The following is a 21,445-nucleotide window of genomic DNA, read 5'->3' as shown; positions in this document are numbered from 1 at the left end:
AGTATAATTCATAAATTGAAATAAATAAACGGGAAAAAAAAACAAAAGTAATAATAATTTGATAAAATATTTACAGTAAAATAATGAATTAGTTAAAAAATAATTTGAATATAAAAAAGTGTTAGTAGGCTAACGACATGCACCTGCTTTCCCTGTCCCTTGACTATGTGGTTCCCCTTCTTGGATATTTCTATAGTGTAGTAAATTTTCCATTGGTAGAGTTAAATTAGAGGCAGTTGTTGTTATAAATGGGTGATATTGTTCTTCGTTAGGCGTCTTACTGCTAGACAATGCATTCCAAGGGCTTTCTATGTCCAGTTTTGTTCTACCAGCTTCCATATCTGGAGATCTCGAGGAGAAATTAGAATTTAATGCACTCGAGTTGGCTGCGAGATTTAAAGTGACGGAGAGATCATTTTTTTCTTCTTCTCTCTCTTCTTTTTTATCTCCAGCTCGCTCGGAATTTTTTATGTTTAGCTCCACTGCCTTTTGTTTTGACTCTTTGTCACTGACTTGTAAATTAAATTCTCTTTCTTCACTGGCACCAGTTACTTCTGGTACCGATTGACTTTGTGAAGATAAAGCGGAGCTAATACGCTTTGGAACTACGGGCCCTTTGCTACGTGGCTTAGGAATAGGAGCAAATAATCCAGCTGGAGAAAAAATTAAACAATAGCCATCACCAACTTTTACAGGATTTTATTTTAAAATAATGCGCAGGTTAAGCCAGAGGCGAATGCTGATAGATTTAATCTCCAAGCGAAGGTTAATAATGAAGCGTATAAGTAAAGTTATTTTAAAATATTTATTTATAATTATCAATGTAATTATTTTAATTACGTAATTAAATAAAATAATTATAAATTAATATTTGTGTTAATAGATTTAAAGATTGTGATGTAATGAGGACAGAGTAATTTATTGAGTGAAAAAAGAGACCAAGTGATTGAAACAATTAAATTTAAAATAAATAAACTTTTATTGGATTGAATTAATAGGAAATAAAATAAATATTAAAATTATGGTAATCGCGATTTATAAAATACCGTTTGTCTGAAATAATAAATTGATTGAAATTTAAAATAAATTGAATTAAATTGATAAATAAAAAATTTAAATAAATATTCAAACAAAAAATTCTTCAAAGTTACTGTCTAGTATTAAATTGAGTCTATTAATAAAGTTATTCCAATTTTCATTGGACTCCTGTCGGCTGACCAGTCCGGGAGGCGGTGGTTTAAGTATACTCAATTTATTATCAATACAAATATTAACATTTGATTTATTATATAACGGAAATGACGGTATATATTTTATTTCGCTGGGAATAATAACGTCTTCAGCGTTTTTAACATCTTCAGCACCAGCATGAGAACCAACCGGTGGTTTTTTTATGTCAACAGGTTTCTTAGACACAGCAAATATCTCTAAATTACCCGGTCGCGATGATGAATTATTTTTAAAAACATCATACTCGGATACAGAGTTTGACTTTCTCATTCTACTGGCCTTTAAAAAATAATAATTCCTGCTTTTAATCTCTGGGTCTTCTAATTTCAGGTCACTGACATCCCGAGATTGATCTTTACTCCTCACTACTACTCCTCTCTCCCTCTGATTGCTATCATAAGAACTAAAACTCCGTGAATTATTTTTAATCCACCTATCGCTAACTCGATTAGAGTACACGGGACAGATCTTGTCATTTTCATTTTCAACGCTGTCTAATTCAACATTAGATATCTTTACTAAATTTTTTCGTTTATCGCGACAACTTTTATCTATTTTTATTAACTTTTTTCTGGCCTTATCATCACAACAATTATTTAAACAATCCACTGATTTTATTTTATCTAATTTAATTATTTCATCATCTTGGTTGGTTTTTTCATAAGAATTTCTAGATATAAAACTATAAGATACTTTATTATCACTAAAACTACTTGAGCTACGAACTAACTTACCTCGTTTAATAGTTTTAGCTTCTACTGTTTTAACTTCTTCAGGAATTGGTAAATTTTCAGCGGGAACAGATTTTTTTTCAATAACTACAGATACTTCAATAGGAATGGGCGCTTTTCTACCAGTGTCAACATGATCTAATTTAAAATTATCATTTAGCGTTTTAACTAAATCAGGTTTCGACTTATCATCGAACTTATTCCGATTTAAATCGCCAACTGTTTTAATTGTATTACTGCCAACAACGATATCTGAGTTTGCTTTTGAGTGAGTTTCTGTTTCCGATGACGCAGCAATATCTGACGGTGGCTTTGATACACCCATGTCCGAAGTAAGAGACTCCTCTGAGTCAACAATACGTTCGAGAGCCAGAGATGATATCGCCGAGGACAGTGGCCTACTCACTGGCGGTTGAGGTGCCGCCCGTTTTTTTCTAATGCCTTAAAAAAATAAAGAAAACACCCAATAATAATTACCATCAACTTAAACGCTTACTCATTAACTATAAATAATCTAAACTCACTGGAATTAGTTTCTGTTTACGCAAAAAAATAGAGTAAAATATATTTATTTATTTGTTTTAATTGAATGACAACTAATTAGCTGTTAATTAAATTAAATTTAATTAGAGTAAATAATTACCTGTTGAACTTAATGATGTATTGCTATTAGCATGACTGAGTCCACCAGAGCTAATAGCTAAATTACAGAGACTTTTGCTGGCCTGGGAAGTCTGAGCAAGTTTTCGCGGCTCCAATTTGCTGCTAGGTGGTCGGGTTCTCCTGGGCAGAGTTTCCGGCATTCTACCAGCGGAATCAGGATTATCACTGAGCACTGAAGCCTCGTGGTAGCCAGAACTGTCGCTGCTATTACGGCTGTGTGTTATTACCAGTTTATCTTCAGTGGTATCGCAATTTTTTTTATTACTGCTGGTAACCACATCGTTTTCCCTGGAGGCTTCTGTGGTGGTGGTTGATGTTAATGTTGTTGTGGGCTGACGAGTTGGAGGGTTGGGCGCCGGACGTCTTTTTCGCAGTGGCCTTGTGGGCATCGGCGCAACAAGTGGACTTATGCTTCTGCCGGTATCATCACTTCGCGCTGGAGATACGCTCCTGGCGCCGTAGCTGCCGCTCTCGGTGCTGGCCGTCGAGCTCTCTTTTGATGATTTTTTAAACATGAAACCGAAGATACTTTGCTTGGCTTGATGACGTCGACGTTCCTCTTGACGCTGCAGCACCATTATGTCCTGGGAACTCAGTGCTGAGCCTAAACGGTGACCTTGCTTTGCGTACAAGGTTACTTCTTGCAGTTGATAGTCTTGCAGAGATAATGATAAATCCAATATTTCTTTATGGTTTCCTACAACAAAAAAATTTATTTTTCATTAATTTAAATTACGAGGGACAAAATTGACACCATGGGGCAAAATGGGTCATCTAGAAAATTATTGTAATTTTTCAAAATTAGAATTTTCATAAAAAAAAATTCTAGTGTAAAGTAAAAAGATTTTAATTATAAAAAATTTTTTTGAATAGACCCCTTATGTCCTACTTCTCTGAAAAAAAAAATAACTGTAATATTTAGACATAATTTTCAAAAACTATGTCATCGCAAACAAAATAATTTATAGATTATTGGTTATATTTAATGGATGTTGGATAATATATAAGAAACATATATAAATGGCTTCAGAAGCCTTAAAAAATACTGTTTGCATGTGTGGAGTACACGTTAAAGTTAAAGTTAAATAAGTATAAATATATATGTATATATTTATTTATGTGTTGAGAAATAAAGGAGTGAACAAGTTGACAGTACCCAGTGTCTCATTAGTGATAATGTTGAATGTATTCACGGAGATCGTTTTGCAGAATGACTTGGCAAGTGGTGAAAACCGTCAGAAAAGATAACGCATATGTCATTTTGTATAAAAAACACATTAAATAAAATAATAAAAGTATTAAAAGAGATGGACACGGAGAAAATACATATAAATCACCATGAAATTATTTTATTTACATTTATTTCGATGGATTTTTACTAAAAAAACTCTAATGACCGACATTAAAATGCAATTATTTTTTTAGCCTGTCACTAGCCGATCGCATTGCGTGCGCTAAGCAATTTTTAGTCGCTACTTTAATTAGAGTTATTGATTTCTGTCTTTGATTGACAACTTTCTAGTCCGTAATTCTTTTTTTAGTAACCGAACAATCGATATCACAGTGAAATAAATAAATTTCATGAAATTTACTCGACAATGATCTTTGAAAATTTTTAAAAATTAAAAACAAGACTTGGTCTCAGCTCATGCAAGTAAACACTAACGAGAATGAAACTGATAACTCTCGATGCATCTGAAAGTACCTCCAGAAATGGAAATAAATAAATGAGCAAGTGAAACTTGGTATTAAAAAATATATAGATTTTATCTTCAGTCTGCATACTTTTGATGAAACGTTTATTCGCTTTGAAACAAAAAAAAAAAAAAAATAAATAAAAAGCGTGTCATCGGGTGAAGATGTGAAGAAAACAACAAACGGTAATTAAAGAACAATTAGATTAATAATAAGTTTTATTTAAATAATCTTTTATAAGGAAAATATAAATGAGGTCAATAGACTTCTCAAGTGTAAATTGCTGACATGAGGAAATTGCATAAAAGTACTTGTGTTCTCTATTTGGAAACTTTTGTACTTCTACCATACATATATAGATATAAACACAAGTGAGTCAGACAATTCATCGTACATTAAGAGTGTATTTAAGAGTACAAGCGATCTCTTAGAGATAATACCAACAATTATTACTGATAATGAGGAACTAACGAAGGTAATGCAAGATACTGCGAAATAAAAATTTATATATATATATATATAAATATAAATAAGTATGACGCGATATTGCAATAACGCCGATATGAAGATAAGACGATAGTTTGTAATAATAATAATTAATTACTTGTGTGGGCTGGGCTGCGAGTTTAAAATAATTAATTTTTTTTATTTACACAAAAATCGATAGGAAAATTAAAAATGTATTTAACAGAAGCTCGGCTAGAAGTATTTTATGCAGGAGCCAAGTTGTTGCGGGCCTTGTAGCCGCAATCAGACACAAAATGATCAGGAGAAAATCACCGGGTTCGCAACAACATCAACCTAGCGTACCATCTATCTGCTAGGATCTCTAGATTAACCGCATACCGGTTATTTATTCCATCTACAATCAACCCATACTCTCTTGTTGCTCATCGACTTGCTCTTGCTCTCCCTCTGTCTCTGTCTCTGTCTTACTCTCGTACTCAAACTCTTCCCTGGATGTGAAGATATGATGAATTACCGACTATACTGTTGTTATTATTATTACCAATATATTTTATTTTTTTTATCATTTTATAATTTAACCACACGATTTAGTAGACCAGAATAAAAGATTCTGTTTATTATCATGATTATTATCTAATATTTAAAGCTGTTATTTATATTAGCGGCTCTTGTGATCTCGGCTGTTTTTCTATCATCGATAACTTGTTATTTAGAGTTTGATTTTGAAATATTATTAATCGATTATCTAACGTGATTTTGAATTTAATTTATTTTTTATAAGTCAAATGTATTTTATTTAAACTTTGTGACTTTATAATTTGTTTTAATTAAAATATTAAGAAGCTCATTAATGCGTATTACTAAATGTCAATATTAACATACTGTGGAATTATTTATTAATAATTATTTATATATTTATTTATTTAATGTTTAAAAATAAAAATTTTAAATATCAAAGCAAGATATTTATGAAGTTGTCAGATTAAATAACAATAAAGTTTGATGGGTATGTTAGAAGTCGGAGTAAAAGTTTAAACGTGTAAAATTTTTAATTATCACCTGCTTGAAGCAACGATAGATTAAGAAAAAGTCGATCTAAACATGTTATTTTCTTTGATCCAGTATATTGTGAACGTACGGTTTTTATTTAGATAAATATAAGTATGAGCATATTTTTGCTGTTATGATATATTTCTTGGGCTTATAAAAAAGCATATAAATATATATATGTATAAATATAAACAGGTTGAAAGTTAGTAACGTCAATCAATGAGAACGGAAGTTTAAAACTTGTTTGTTCTCACACTCAATAGATATTTATATCGGGAAAATAATAAATTATTTAAAATAAAATAATTCGAGTTTTTATATCCGAGGTAATTCTCTTGAGAATCCGAGTATTGAGTCGCAAGATCCAGATAAAATGTAATAATGTTATTATAAATAATAATTTTGCTAAAAAAAGGAAAACCTGAGAGTGTCATCGCCGATAATTATTTTTTATTCCATATCTCTTGCGGAGTCTAGTCGAGGAATTTCCGCTGAGCACTCGTTCCATGTGAGATCCCGCCATTAAGGAGTAGAGAAGAGCAAAAAAAAATCTAAAATAACTAAGAAACCTTTAATTAGCGCAGACTGCTGGAGTATAATGACGACGGAGGGAGAGAGTGGCGTAATATTGTTGTGTTGCATAGTCTATTACACCGGCATGATGTCCTGGTGTTGTCGGATTTAAACCAATTAAATCCCCACACTTATTTTCATTTACGAGTAATTATACCCTATCGATTTTAATAAACATTTTAATTAAAATAAAAATCCATTTGGATTTTTTTTTAATCGTCGATTAAAAATATTCGGCATCAATTCGAAATAAAAAGTTACCATTTAAATATTAATTGGATAAATAATTTTTTTAATTGGATTTGTAACGATAATCTTTATTTTTTTTTGTCGTACCCGAAGGATCTTTACGTGAGCAAAAAAAAGAAGACACTGATGTGTAAATATGTAAAATGTTACACTGTATAATGTGTAGCTGTTTGACTTGGCAGGTTTAAATACTTTAAATATTAAATATATATATATGTATGTAGATATGTATAAATATAGGAATGTGATGCTCGGAGAGACGACTTTTGCAACAAATATAATTGACCGTTCGGCAAGAGGGTAAAACCAGTGCTGTCACTTTCCAAAATTTATCCCAACCGGTCTCGACGTCATCTTGGCTTAGCCTTGAAACTTTTTATATATTTTTTTGTTGTCGTTGTTATTTTTTATAAAACTTGCCGATCAATTTTTCGGGTTTTTAAACTCACCTGGATGCCGAAGCTCGTATTTATTTTTGTCCAGGTTCTTTTCACGACAAACTTCAGACAAAATGTCACCAAGATTCGTCTTTGGGCTCACTCGCGATACATAAAGCTGATTGCGTGGAAGATGGACCTGTAAATAAATTAAAACAGTTGTCGTTACTCATTAATAAACAAGTACTATATATATAAATATATAATTTAATGACTTTGAATTAAATTAGAAAGTATGCGCGAATAGTCGGCAGATAAAAAACTCATTAATGATAACAATTTTTTTTTAAACGAAATTACAGGACTCGTCAATCGTGTACGTGAGTGTACGTGTTATTTATACACTTGTCAGAGATATGACGTAACATTTGATCCTGTGTGTTATTTCATTAATGCAGCGGTGATTGGTACATACTTGTAATCTAAAAGTTGTTTCAAACGGTTGACTCGCCTGTTTCGTTTTTCTCGGAATGAATGTCCCCTGTTTTGGTAATAACTTAACCTGCGATTAAAATAAAACAAACAATTTATTGTTATTATCATTTTAAAATAAATAATTACCTCCATTCATTAAAACTTTTAATGCTTTTTGCTCAAGTTTGAATGATAAAATTAAAAATTCTAGGAAGCGAATTAAAAAAGTGTGTGTTGGTATGATCGGTAGCAATAAAAATACCTCTAGTGCATCGAGTGCGCCGATGGGAGTGTTCGGTTGATGGGGCAAAATCCGACCGCGTTCTCCAATCGCCTGCAAAGTATAACTCGAAGCTGCCAATTTGTGTGCTGTTGCTATTTGCACCAGCAGATCCATCATCGCTGTGCTGAAAAATACAAATACCAATACTCAAATCGACATTTTCTCAGGGTTAAAGATACCATAGATGTTTAACAAAAAGGAACACATTATTTATTATCTATTCTAATACCAATAATTTGCGGGAATTTTAAAAAACAGTTGCAGGCAAAAAATATATTCAACTGTTTTATTATTTAAAGTAAATTTCAAATTATGATTGACTAATGAATAATGAATAATGATTATTTTTTTTATTAGTTATTTGCAAAGTAAAATAATAACGGACTAAATAAAGAGGAAATCCAATTGCTACGCATGACTAAACCTAAACGATAAATTCAACAATTCGTTACGCTCTGAGCAGCTCAACGGTTTTGATGCTCGCTAAGAATTGCGATCAACTGTCATTTTTTTTATTTTTCAATTATTTTGAATTTTACTGCTGGGTAGTTAACAAATGACGTAAGTTATTGGCATTGAATGCTGGCATGTCCAAATTAGTGACATAACAAAATTTTGATCGATTTTTAATAAACTGCCGGCAATACCCTGGGAGAAAAAATAACTTTTACAAATATTGTGTTGCTTTTTATAAGAAATTATGCTATTGGAAATTTTCAATGTAATATATTTTCAGTGGGAAAATTTGATGACATTCAAAATCATTTTCTTCAAGAAGAAATCTGATCTGATGAACCTGAAGATCGGAGGGCTTTTCGAGCAATGACAATGAAGACAATTTATGTAATTTGACTGTTGAAGTGTAGTTGGGGTAAACTGCAATTTTCAGCTGACAGTGACTTTGTGAAACATTTTAAAAGTCTAGATCCAGTTGATTTTTTTTCATAATGTTCATTCATTTACTTTCCGATCTTCAGGTACTTGAGGTCTAAACTAGTCTTTTTTTTGAAGTACGGTAAATAAATTTCGATTTTCTGTCAATAAAATTATTCTTCAACTTAAATATAAAATTAATATAATAATGTAATAATTTTTATTGATTTACTATTTAATAAATTAATTTTTTTTTAAATGTAATGAATGAATGAACTTGTATGCATGAATTGAAAGTATAAATATATATAGATATAAGATATATATAAAGTTGGGTAGATGTGCATTGAAGGTAGTCAAGTGATACATAAATGGTCAAGCCAATGTAATGTAATGTAATGTTAAGGGAGGGGGAGGGGATAAATGGACACAAGTAATGTAAACTCGTGGTTATACTTTCGATTGCGTAAAAACGAATTGACTTAAATATGTGCGTGTCTTTGGTTTGTTCTTGTGTGTGTGTGAGAATATATATAGATGTATAATACAAAAATTACTTAAAACCAAAGCGATCAATGTAGAGGTTGACATGCTATCTACACATTAACGCTACCGTATGTATAGTAATGATAATACTATGTACATACTTTGACTTTTTAGTATTTTCGATTTCTTTCGAGAGCATGTCAAGAATGTTTAAATATGAATTACCGATTGTCAACAGCTTTAACTTTCTTTTTTTAAATTTATCATAATTTACATTTGTCAATATTATGGCTTTTTTTTTTACCCATTACTGGAATGCGTTAGAAAATAAGCTTTCTTAGTCCCCAGTTGTGAATTGCGATTACTGATGACCCAATTAAAGCAGTGAAACAAGAGTTTTGTTTGAATTTAACGGTGATTATTAGAAATTGAGAGTTATGTAAATTAACTTCTGTACTGAGCCAGAGTTATCTTGAAACTAAGTGTTGCTGGGTTTTATTTTATTTAAATACCTTAACATAGACCTTTCTCGCGATTGGTCGTTAACTTGTTAACCATTCGAACAAAATTTGTTCCGAGAATTTATAATTATTATTATTATTATTATTTTTCGTATCTTTTATTAGTTTTAGATAAATTATAGATACTAATTAAATAGTAATGACTAGAAAGACCATTCTAGGAAAACAGCGAGACCTTGTCCCACAGAAGACTATTTTTATGATAAAGAAGCTCATGTGTAAAAAAGCGAAGTCCGCCCAAATAAAAATATTTGGCCGAAATCATAAAATTTTATTGAAAAAGACTGAAACTTGATTCAGAACAGAAAATTTTCAAGTTTTCGACCATTTTAAGGTCTAGTTCCCCGCGAAATTTTGGTCAGGATAATTTTTGGGCTTGTGTTCACTATCTGGGCCACTTTTCAGTCAATTTCATTATTTTTTTACCCGACAAATTCTCTCCGTCACTCGGATTTCCGATGTAATAAAAAAATACGGGTTTTTTTTCAGCAGACTGATATAAATTTTTTTTAATTCGCATTTACTTGAGTCCAGAGTTTTAATATTAAAATAAACTTCCTTTTAAAGTCAATAATTCATCCGCTCAATATTGACTCCGAATTGAATCCACATGTTTGCTAAAAAAAATCTTAATTAATATTATGATAATTAAAATCAATACCTCCGTTCGACGGTGACACGTTCAGTATGATTGCTATGATCTCGTGGCAGTTGGACTAGGAGTTCCATACTCCCGGCCAGCATATCTGCCGGTGTATCTTCGGTGACGGTCAAAACCATCCCGGCAATTTTCTCCTCTTTACTACTGCAATAAAAAAAAATATGTTATTTACTAACCGCTTTATTACCCAATTTATTCAAAAAATTAAACTTCCTGCTCGTCCTTATTATTAAATAATTATCTTTGGAATTAATTCAGTAAAAAAATCTTAACCCGCCAATAAATTCAAATTTTAAAAAAATATTTTCTCTTGATATCGCCCCGATATTTTCAAAACTGTAATTACAAATTTTTTTAGCCTTCGTTATACAACGCAGCGCCTTCAAATAGTACAGCAATAATTATCCTTAATAATAAAAATTACATAAAGATTATGTAAATAATAGAAGGTAATTATTAAACAATAAAACATCTTTATCAACAATATAATTATATGGAAAAAAATTTAATTACACTTTAATGCAATTAAATATCGTATTATTAGTATCAAAGTAATTATTTAATTAATTAACATTTTTTGTGTTGTGTAACAGCTGATAAAAAAATGTAATTGTCATGGAAATGAAAATAATAAATTAGCGGCGCGTAAATTAATCATCATCAATATCAATATCAATATTAGTAACAAATATAGACGAATAATAAAATTCAAGGTCAAGAACCTTTTGTAGACGAACGGTGTCAATATCGTGAGCAGTAATTTAAAAAGCACCGTCGCCGGAAACGATATCGACCAACGATTACGAGAGAGCTTGGAATGCGTCCGTACACCTGTACTTTGTCACTTATAATAATAATCCATGACCCCTTTTTGTTCATTAAATTTGACTCATCACCAATAACACAAATTCTTTTAATATTCCGATCACCGATCGCGGAACTTTAATAAATATAATTAATATTATAAACAAATAAACTAGACATCACTGAAGCTCATGCTCAAAAATTATTTTAAATAAAACTACTCATTTTTCATACATCATATATATGTTTGTACATATATATATATATATCAAACACTACATGCAGACCGTGCATGTGAATATAATCGCAGCTAAGAGGACGAATCGCGTGTGAAGAAACTTGTAAGTAATTTCTATCCGCACACATACTCAAGTATACTATATATGTATGTATATATAAAAATATATATGAGGACTTATATATACACAGCAACATAAATATAATAAGAACGGAAATCCATCTAGATGATGAGTTGAAGGTCATGCACTCAAATTCTACCGCAAATATTTCATTACACATAAATATAAATATATATATATATATATATATATATATATATATATATATATATACATACAGTGAAACATTATATTTATTATTATTAAATTATATCGAGATCAGAGAAAGAGAGAAAGTAGTAGATAGTTTTTATACGAAGTAACGTATAAGAAATGATCAATAATTGTTTTTTTTATATGGTTATTAAAAGAAATGTGCAATAAAAAAATTTTAAGCAGCAAGTAAAAAAAAATGATAATAATAATCAATGTACGGATGATATAAAAACTGGAGGATCTATACTATGATAGAATCGATCGGGTAAAGATGAGAAGGACAGAGAGAGGGAGAGAGAAAGAAAATCGAAAGGTGATTTAACCAACCGCGACTTGGAGGAATTGTCGAGGCGTGACTCTGTCCGACTCTCTTCCCTGAAGGATTGGACAAGCCGGTGTAATGAGATGAAATCTCTTTGCCTTTGCCTTTGCCTGTGCCTTTACTCTCCTCGGCTCAACTTATCCTACTTACACACGGTGTTCCCACGTGAATTTTGATCAGTTATATGAGCCGCACGATGATACAAACACACACACTCACACAAATTTGTTCCAACAAACAGCGAACACTGTTCATGTATGACTAGACATGGGTTCAGTGAAACGAGATGCTTAAATTTGATACACTTACGGCAAATTATACAATACCTATATAAGTATTATATATATTTACTCCAATCAATCAATCAGTCCGTGCCGATTACTTGTTGGGCCCAGTTTGTTTTAATATCATTGTCAAATCAATTAATTCCGCGCAGCGATTTATTTTTTTGCTCAAACTGTTTAATTAACCGGTAATTAACTTGATTTGCCTCCTCATTACGCAATAAACAGCATCTGAATAATAGTATCGTTAAAAAATATTAAAAATAATAATGTAACAATTAAAAATAATTACGTACGTAACTATTAGGTAAATTACTGTAATGATATACATCGGGTCGTGGATTAAACTATATTTTTCCTGATTAACTGGAGACCGTGGTAATTTTTTTTTATTATTTAATACAATCAATAGCCACTTCACACTATAAACCATAAAAATAACCGGCTGTGTACTAAATGTATGACTAATATTTTACCGAAATGATTATGTGAAAGGCGGTAGTAAATCGTGCGAATTTTAGAGACCCTCGTAGCTCTTGATGTTTAAATATATATGAATATAGTGGGTGCGTGCATATAAGAAACAAAAGCTCCCGTTACGTAAACAGGTTCTATGACCGCATCTCGGCTCAGCTTAAAAGCAGCTGAGAAGATTTATAATATGTAATATATATGAACATGAGTCAAATGAAGTCCTTCAAGTAATACAACAGCAACAAACTCTTGTCTTGCCTGTAATATACTGAGGAACATTATAATAATAACATAAGATTGTCACCAGATAAACCGTTACGTCATTTAATTACGCATCCTGCCAGGTTAAATTTTTATTTTCACTTCTTCAGACGGTAAAATAATTTTTTTTTTTTTTTTTGTATTTTTTCTGGATTTTCTCTGCAGGAATGCGTGATAACAAGCAATAAATGATCATATTGTTGGCAATTATTCCTAAAGCAAATGTAGGTATGGGCTGCCTTTAATGACAGTTAGTCAGTAGCTCAAAAAGCTCAAAAACAGCCGGGTTTTTGGACTGGCTTGCGGGGTCAGCGAGTTTTCAGATTTTTTTTAAAAATTTATCATCACTTATTTTAGTCTATTAGAGTCTGTAGTGCAATGCGTTAAGTTAAATATGTAGATATTGATATATGAAGGTAGTTTGCTATTTAAAGTCACCATCGACATACAGGTAACTCGATGTCACGTGGAAAAATATAATGAATAATTGATATCGGTTGGTGGACGTATACGTGGCCATGAAAGCTATTGCGACGTTGCAGCCTGCTTTGCCTGATGTAATGACTTTACAATAGATTAACGCTAAATATATTGATGTTATATTTGCTATTTATTAATTTAAAAATATAAATATCAATATTTAATGGGCAACACGGGTCTATTTGGATGGGAATGGGCGGAGCTGGGTTTATGTCAGATCAGATGAACTTGAATGGTAATTTTTAATGAGCCTGTATTAGTATAGTTGTGCTGGTGATCGCGTGACTTTGTACGGGATGTTGGTTAAGATGCACACGTAAGTACTGTATTATATGTATAAATTGTATGCAGTCCAAAGACAAGTAGGTTCAGCTGGACTAGTCTGTACACTTTGTACGGGTAATGAAGTAATGATGAGTTGTATATTATATTATGAGAGACAGCTTGTCCAAGTCAACTGCATTACATAGCAAGAGGAAAATATTTTCGTCTATAATTATTATACTTTTTATTAGATGAGTTTCTTATTTTTTAAGCCTGTATTAATTTTTTTAAAATATTTATTTAACCAAATTTATTCATTAAATTTTTAAACGCAACATAAATTCTTTAATAATTTTTAATTAAGATCAAATGAATTATTTATATATATTTTATATTTAATACTTTAATAAAATGTAATAATTTTTTTATAAATTTTTAGACTGCTCAAATTTCATGATAAATAATATGGGCACGTGTGCGATGCAGCATATGATTGTCGGATATGCGATTGCAGTATTGTGATATTTATATACATATTTGAATGTATATGTGACCGGAGATGATCGTGATCAGAGGACCAGGTGGAGTAACGGGATGCGCAGTCGTGGAATTTAGGAAGGCCATTGGTTGTCTCTGAGCAACTTATTACCTTTGCTTGTGTGTCTTTTATTTAATCCACACACATGTATATACGCACACACACAAGTGGACGATAAGACACGAAGGATAAACGAGGAGCAATAACACGTGGGCGATTATCTGTTTACTATTACCAATTAGTCATGGGGTATGTATTATATCGCAATCTTGATATCCAAGGTAAAAATAATCTTACAAACTCGTGTTACTTTTTATCAACCTCTAATTGCTATTTAAAATTACTCCTAATTATCTTAACCATCAAATTATTTATATGAGATCATCCGAACCACCCCTCCCCCCCTCCCCCGCCCGCCCCTTTAATCCTCTCTATATAAATTTTATAATTTAAATTAAATATCACTCTTACAATTATTATTATTACAGTAATAAATAATAATATGTTATATATTTAATAGTCTGGCTGTTAATTATATATTTTTACTAAAGATGTAAGTGATAATTTCGAAAGTACAATTATGACAATAGTCAAAATTTTTTTTTTCATACATTCAACATGTGAGTAGATATATATGTGTATTGTAATAACTTTCCCATTTCGAGTGTATGACAATGGTGATAATAATAATGGTAAGAACACAAACATGCGAGCAATTTGAAATAATAAATGAGTATTGTATATATAGGTACATATGAGAGTGTCTCACGAGTGTCATGGCACAAGTATCGTCCTCGTGGTCGTCGTCGCTATTTAAAAAACTACAGAGTAAAACAACTACACCAGTGTTTATAGGGAGAAAGGTATATAGTAATGTTGTGAACAAGTGAGGAGGAAAAACGTTTTAAGTGGGTTAATCATAGAGAACTCTTTAAAGTAGGCTCCCGGACCAAATGTACTTACACCATCTTTAGAAACTTAAGAACTCTGAATATTAAATTCTTGTGAATGTAATAAATAACTTATTATTATTATTACTCTACTAATATCGGGTTATTAAATTTTTCTTTGTATGTTTTTGGATTCCGTTTCTGTACAAAAAAAAATTTGAAATATTACAGCCCTGAATACGAGTCAGGGTTTTATTAGAAGCTCAATGCAAATTACATTTTTAAAAATTATTTGAAACCCTAATTTTTCATTTTTTTTGCATATGAACTGTAAAAAATTGGGAGTTAATTCGGAGTAATTATGGAGTAAATAGAAAGTTTGGTTTTTTTGGAGTGATCTGGATTTTATTTAAATCCGCATTTACTCTGATTCAGAGTTTTAGTATCAAAATAATCTCCTTTTAGGGGCAAACACTCATTTGATCCACGTTCACTCTGTAAATTTTTTAGAGTAAGAATCCGCTGCAATAAAAAAAAAAAAATTTTTCTTTGTATGTTTTTTGGATTCCATTTTCTGCATAAAAAAAATTTGAAAATATCACAGCTTCAAATAGAAATTAGGGTTTTACTAAAAGTATATTTTGATAAATTATTTGAAACTATATTTTTTTTTTTATGGGGGAGCCCGTGGCAATAAAGAAGAATAAATTTTTATATGGGTGTAAATATATGATGATGATAATTATATTATTGCAGGTGGCTGTTTATCAGGTGAATTGATTGTTCGTGATTGGAAAATTGCCGGAGAAATCTTTATGTTACTATTAAATATTTACAGAGTAAGAGACATGCTGTCAGATATATCAATGCCAACTTTCACGACAGTTTATTTTCTTTCGACTAACAAATAACTGTTTTATTATACGATCTTAACACGTTTTTTTTATAAATAAATTTTCATTATTACACTTATTTACTTTATGTATCAAGTAAATAACTTGCTAATCGAGATTAAATATCTCATTGCTATTTTTATTTATTACAGTGATTACCCGCAACTAATAATTATCTGAGCATCCCGGCGTTTAAATCTCAAATTATTTTTTCAAATTATAAGTCATTGTATTATCTAACAAAACTTATTTATTGAATAATAAAATAAATTTACTCGACAGCTGGCTCGTAAAATTATCAAATAAAAAACCTTTTTTTTCCCTCGCATAATTATTTTCAATAGAAAAATCTATCCATTATTTATGAATTTTTATATGTTAATATATATAAAATTTTTTGATAAAATTATTACAAATAAATAGAAACAGGTTGTAAAGAAATTGTCATCTAATCAATAAAATATATGATATCTAATTGCATCTATAAATATACCGAGATATAAATATATTTTTTATTTTGTCAAAGAGACATTTAAGTGATATATATCTGCGCAAAGTTACTCAATCACTTGATCTACGGTACACATTAGTTTTCCTAGTATAGAAAATGAAATTAAATTGCGGTATGTGTTATATTTTAAAAAAATAAATAAATAATTAAAGTAACAGGCAATAGTACATACGTACTCATTGTCTTAACTGAGTGTACAACACTACTAAACGCTACATTAGTTACTTATATACCAATCACACAACAGCAACAACTGTTTTCATTAAATATAAATCGCTTAGATGAATGATCATGATCGTGCTCGGCAATCTAATCGAAAGGTAAAGCAGATATAAACATGTGCGATTGTTATGAATTTTTAAAAATATTAACAAAACGTGATTGTAATCTGCGTCATGAGATTATTTTTTTACTAAATGTTCATTATATCTTGAAAAAGTGTGGGGTAAGTTGGTCATTCCGAGTAGTGCGGCTAGTGATGTAAGACAAAGAAATCTAACAATTGCCCAGAGGTTATTTTTTGAATTTAATGCCGGTTCCCGCGTCCATTTTATTTTTCCCGCGAAATTTTTTTTTTTAAAATTGAGTGGAAATTTTTTGACGTCAATTAACGGCAGCAAATTTCTTGTGGTCTGATTGAACATAAAAATTATGGTTTTTTTTTTTTTTTATTACTAAGTGCGGCTATTTTTAAATTTCGAAATGAATTTTGAAGTTCATATTAAACCCGCCAGTTTTTCCCGCTTTGTAATAAAACAATTTAGATAATAAACGATCAATTTTTTTTTTGAAAAGTTATGTGTCATTTTACCCCACTCTCCTTTATATTTTATTTTATTTTGTTAATAATTATGCTTTTTTTTTTTAGTGATGATAAAAATTTTGAAAAATCTTTAAACACCAATATTATAAAAGCATAAGTGCAATGTGCAAGGACAACAGACACGAATAAATTTAATGTTATCACATTTATGTTAACCGGGAAATAAAAAATTACGATAATTATTTTTTTGTCAATCAAAGGTGAGCATTTGCGTCAGTAGATACTTAATAGACAAAAACAACTTCAATTATTACCTCAGTGCATTTAATTAATAAGATTATCTATTTATCCTGAAAGACCGCAAAAAACAAACTGCTATCTACTATCAGCTTTTTCTAACAGCGATAATCTTCGAGTGGAAATTTAAAAGTTCCAACGGATTATTATTTACAGTGGGAGTTTAAAAAATAATCTGGCCTTGTGTTGCAGAACGGGAGAGTAAAAATAAAAAAGTTTATTTAAAAATTAAAAAACAAGGAAGTTATTTATTTTTTTCGATTAAATATGTTTAAATCTTCCTCGCACGTTTCCTTCACACATTACAATAAAATGCGATAGCTAAAGCTAAATTTCTTTTATTTACCACCACGTTCTTCGCAACATTACGTGCATAATAATCAGCTAAATTATATCCCAAACATACTAATTTTATATTGTTATCTATATATTTATTCCTTCATATATTATCTGCTTCTGAAGGATTAATTTATTCGAAAAAATTTAAAATTACAGTAAGTAACAATTAGGCGGTTGTTAAAAATATCGATATATCTGATGTGCGGTAGTTTATGATACGAGAAATCATGAAATATCTCTAGCAAGGTCGCACACTTGACTATCATCACGATGCTGCACGGAAAGGAAAATCACAGCTCTCGAAAATCAGGTAAGTAGGTAAAAGCCTAGATCCACTGGCAGATAATTCTCACTTGTGCAGCTAAATCCAATAAGACACTTGCTATGTACCTTTAACAAGTACTCCCTCCTTATATATATATATATATATATGTATTGAGACAATATTTATAGTGCATTCCATATAAATCCGTTGGATATTGAATTATTTATCTCTCGGATCATTAAACAAAGTAATATCGATATTATAATTACTTTTATTAGTTTCATATATTTATTTCCGAGTGATTAATTAATATACGATAGAAGGAATATCACACGAAAGTGAAATGAACTTTCTAATGGCAATTATCAAACGGCTGAATTAAATGAGGTGAATGTGTTTTAGAGACCAGTGCCAGCTAGGCCGGGATATTGACAAGGTCGAGTTTATTTTCTTCGCACGATTATAAATTCCTGGTTATTTTATATAAAAGAGAATACATTCTCGATGATTAATGGTTTTTTATTTTTTTAATATTTTTTAATCGACAATTGCAGTGACACTGAGAATAAAACATTAATTGTATAAAGAATTTAGTTCCTATTATGGAATAGTTTGTGAGGATACCATTTTCTGTGGGAATGGGACAAAAAATATTAAACGCGAGAAAACTCTGATTCAACTATGGAACTGGAAAAAATAATTATACAGAAAAATTATTAAATGAAATTGAAAATTTTGAGTAAAAATTTTTCGCGGGAAAAAATAATTTTTTTTTTCATGGAGTTGAAAGAAACTTTTGTTAATTTATATTATTTTTTAGTTGGACCGTTATTTGAAATATTTAAATTGTAGATAATTATTTTCTGACCTGTCCCAAGAAATTTAATTGATTAAAATCGCACTTCCTGTCGTGGTTATCAATGCCAATGACCAAAAACCGGTTGAAGCATGTTCTAGTCACTTTTTAATTTAAAACCAATAAACTTGAGATTTATTTAAAATTTTTTAAAGTGCGATTTTTTTTTTCCGAGGTGTAAAATATTAATTAAATTTAAAAAACGAACCGGCAATTTATTATTTTTGTAAAAGAAAAAAAAAGTCATTGACTTAAAAAATGAAAAATATTTTCATTAGCAAATAAATAAATTTATCGGTGTATTACTGATTTAAAAAAAAAATATTAAACCCGTAAAATAAATATATTGAGATAAACAAATTATAAAATTTAATTATTATTTACGAGCGTTTAATTTTATTAGCAAACGGAGAAAAAAATACAAAATCAATTCAACGTCGTCGAGCCTGAGTGCTCTTAAACCCAAGTACGTAAATTCTTCCTCAAACTACAAATTATAAACGGCTTAAATAAATATCAATGAAAATCATAGGATGCAAGTACGCGGAGGATGAGGACGACAAGGACGATAACGTCGACGAGTGGTAATGGCCGTTGTTTAATATAATAAATAATGTTAAATGAAATGAAAGCAACCAGGTTGATATATACATATATATTCTAGCAAAGAATGTGCACGCGATGAGAGAACTACAGGATCAGGCATTAAAAGGGGGCAACGCCCGAGGTGGCCTTGCTCGCGACCTCCTTGGAAACCTTCCCTGGAGTGTCGGTGCGTGGATGCCTGGAAACACACTAACAATCTTACACAGACATAAACCAAGCGAGACAACCGAGGAAAGGGATACCAGAGTCACATCACTCTCTACTTTGAAAAGAGACAAACGTTGAATTCAAGGGAACAACATCAGGATACGGATTATTTTATTTATAAACAAAAAGAAAAAAATATAATGGAGCAGACGATTCCTGTTCCCCTTCACTCTAGGGTTAGAGCTAGGGCTGGGACAGAACCTAAGGCAGAACCTAACAAATCAAAGGCAACTTGTTCGCCATTGCACCGGCCTCATACCTGTTGTTGTTGTTGTTCTAAACGATAATATGTATATAAAATGAACACTGGTTACTCGTCAGATAGAAGTAGACCTGGTCGGGTATTTTCTTTATCGCTGTTAGTGTCGTTGTTGGTTGTGTCGTTATATTACTTGCAGCTGGTTCACTCCACTCCACTCCACTTATATATTAACTTAAGTTTTGTTTAGTTGCATTGCCGGTTTAAAGACCGGTAGGGCTGCTGTGAGAGAGCCATTGCTGGGAATTCCTCGGCTCCATACATCTGCAGACCGCAACTAGTCTGGTTTAATGTATATAAGAGCTAAAGAAATTCTAACACGAAAAATGAGAATTGCCATCCACTTTGCGGACTGTACGATACCATCAACATCCAACTAACATCTCTCATACCAACCATTCTATACATAACTTATATATTTATATTCATTTACTCTCTCTCTCTTAATTTATTATTTTAAATATCCAGATGATTCACTGCTGTACGATCCGATCAACTGAAATATATTATTTTATATTTTTTATCAGATAATTGGATCAATTTTTTATTTTAAAAATTAGATAATAAGATTTTATTTTTTATTATCTAACTTTTTATAAATTATAATATATTTTATGTTTTATATAAAAAGTAATAGTTATAATAATGATAATAATAATTTATGACGGTAACGAGCTATGAAGGCAAAAGATTTTCCATCTCAGTAAGACGTGTTATAAATTATGTAATCACAATTAGAATTACGCACGCGATTGGTATAAGAAAGCATTACATGCGTTTCTTATATATATATATATATATATATATATATATATATATATATATATATGTATATATACGTACGCTGTATTTTACTTATACTGCCTACAATAAACGACTACAAGCAACGCATAATACACTGCAGTAAAGTACTACGTACGTATGTATGTATACATGCATGTAAGTATGAACTTTCCTTACATTATTACTTACTGCAGTGTGTCTCAAATTCACGCGGAAGTTAGCTGCCTCTGGCACGTCTCGGCATCCATTATGCATGGATATATCGCGAAAAGAGCAAACGGAATCTCTGTTTAGCTCTTGCTGTTGTTAAGTCAGAATCTAAATCTTCTATACACGGCTCTTGTAAATACAAATTAGCTATAGTAGCTATAGTAACTTTGTATTATATATTTTTATATATTTTTTACTGCAAAATTGACTAATTTCAAATTCCTGATTATTTATTTATAAACATAATTATT

The 21,445-nt window shown here is 30.7% G+C and overlaps 1 protein-coding gene and 1 long non-coding RNA gene across 7 annotated transcripts in view; one reads left to right on the top strand and one right to left on the bottom strand.

Annotated features, from left to right (window-relative positions):
* Positions 1 to 21,445, bottom strand: part of LOC103580063 (probable serine/threonine-protein kinase DDB_G0282963) — a 33,320-nt gene that overhangs the window by 3,741 nt on the left and 8,134 nt on the right. For 4 of the 6 annotated variants that reach the window (XM_014440677.2, XM_014440678.2, XM_014440679.2 and 1 more), the window contains 7 exons: positions 10,335 to 10,478; positions 7,773 to 7,917; positions 7,512 to 7,598; positions 7,109 to 7,235; positions 2,605 to 3,321; positions 1,965 to 2,402; positions 144 to 653 (listed from right to left, as the gene is read on the bottom strand). In XM_014440677.2, coding sequence (XP_014296163.1) covers positions 144 to 653; positions 1,965 to 2,402; positions 2,605 to 3,321; positions 7,109 to 7,235; positions 7,512 to 7,598; positions 7,773 to 7,917; positions 10,335 to 10,478 — 2,168 coding nt within the window. Of the gene's footprint in view, positions 1 to 143; positions 654 to 1,964; positions 2,403 to 2,604; positions 3,322 to 7,108; positions 7,236 to 7,511; positions 7,599 to 7,772; positions 7,918 to 10,334; positions 10,479 to 11,056; positions 11,075 to 21,445 lie in introns of those variants that run through there. The other 2 variants (XM_014440681.2, XM_014440682.2) reach the window with 2 other exon arrangements.
* Positions 18,034 to 19,869, top strand: LOC103580062 (uncharacterized). Its single transcript, XR_549577.1, has 3 exons — positions 18,034 to 18,318; positions 19,533 to 19,713; positions 19,794 to 19,869. It is a non-coding gene; the product is annotated as an uncharacterized LOC103580062 (long non-coding RNA).

This window comes from Microplitis demolitor, chromosome 1 (genome assembly GCF_026212275.2).
Source record: "Microplitis demolitor isolate Queensland-Clemson2020A chromosome 1, iyMicDemo2.1a, whole genome shotgun sequence".
NCBI lineage: Eukaryota > Metazoa > Arthropoda > Insecta > Hymenoptera > Braconidae > Microplitis > Microplitis demolitor.
This window is presented reverse-complemented; position numbering and strand designations above follow the sequence as displayed.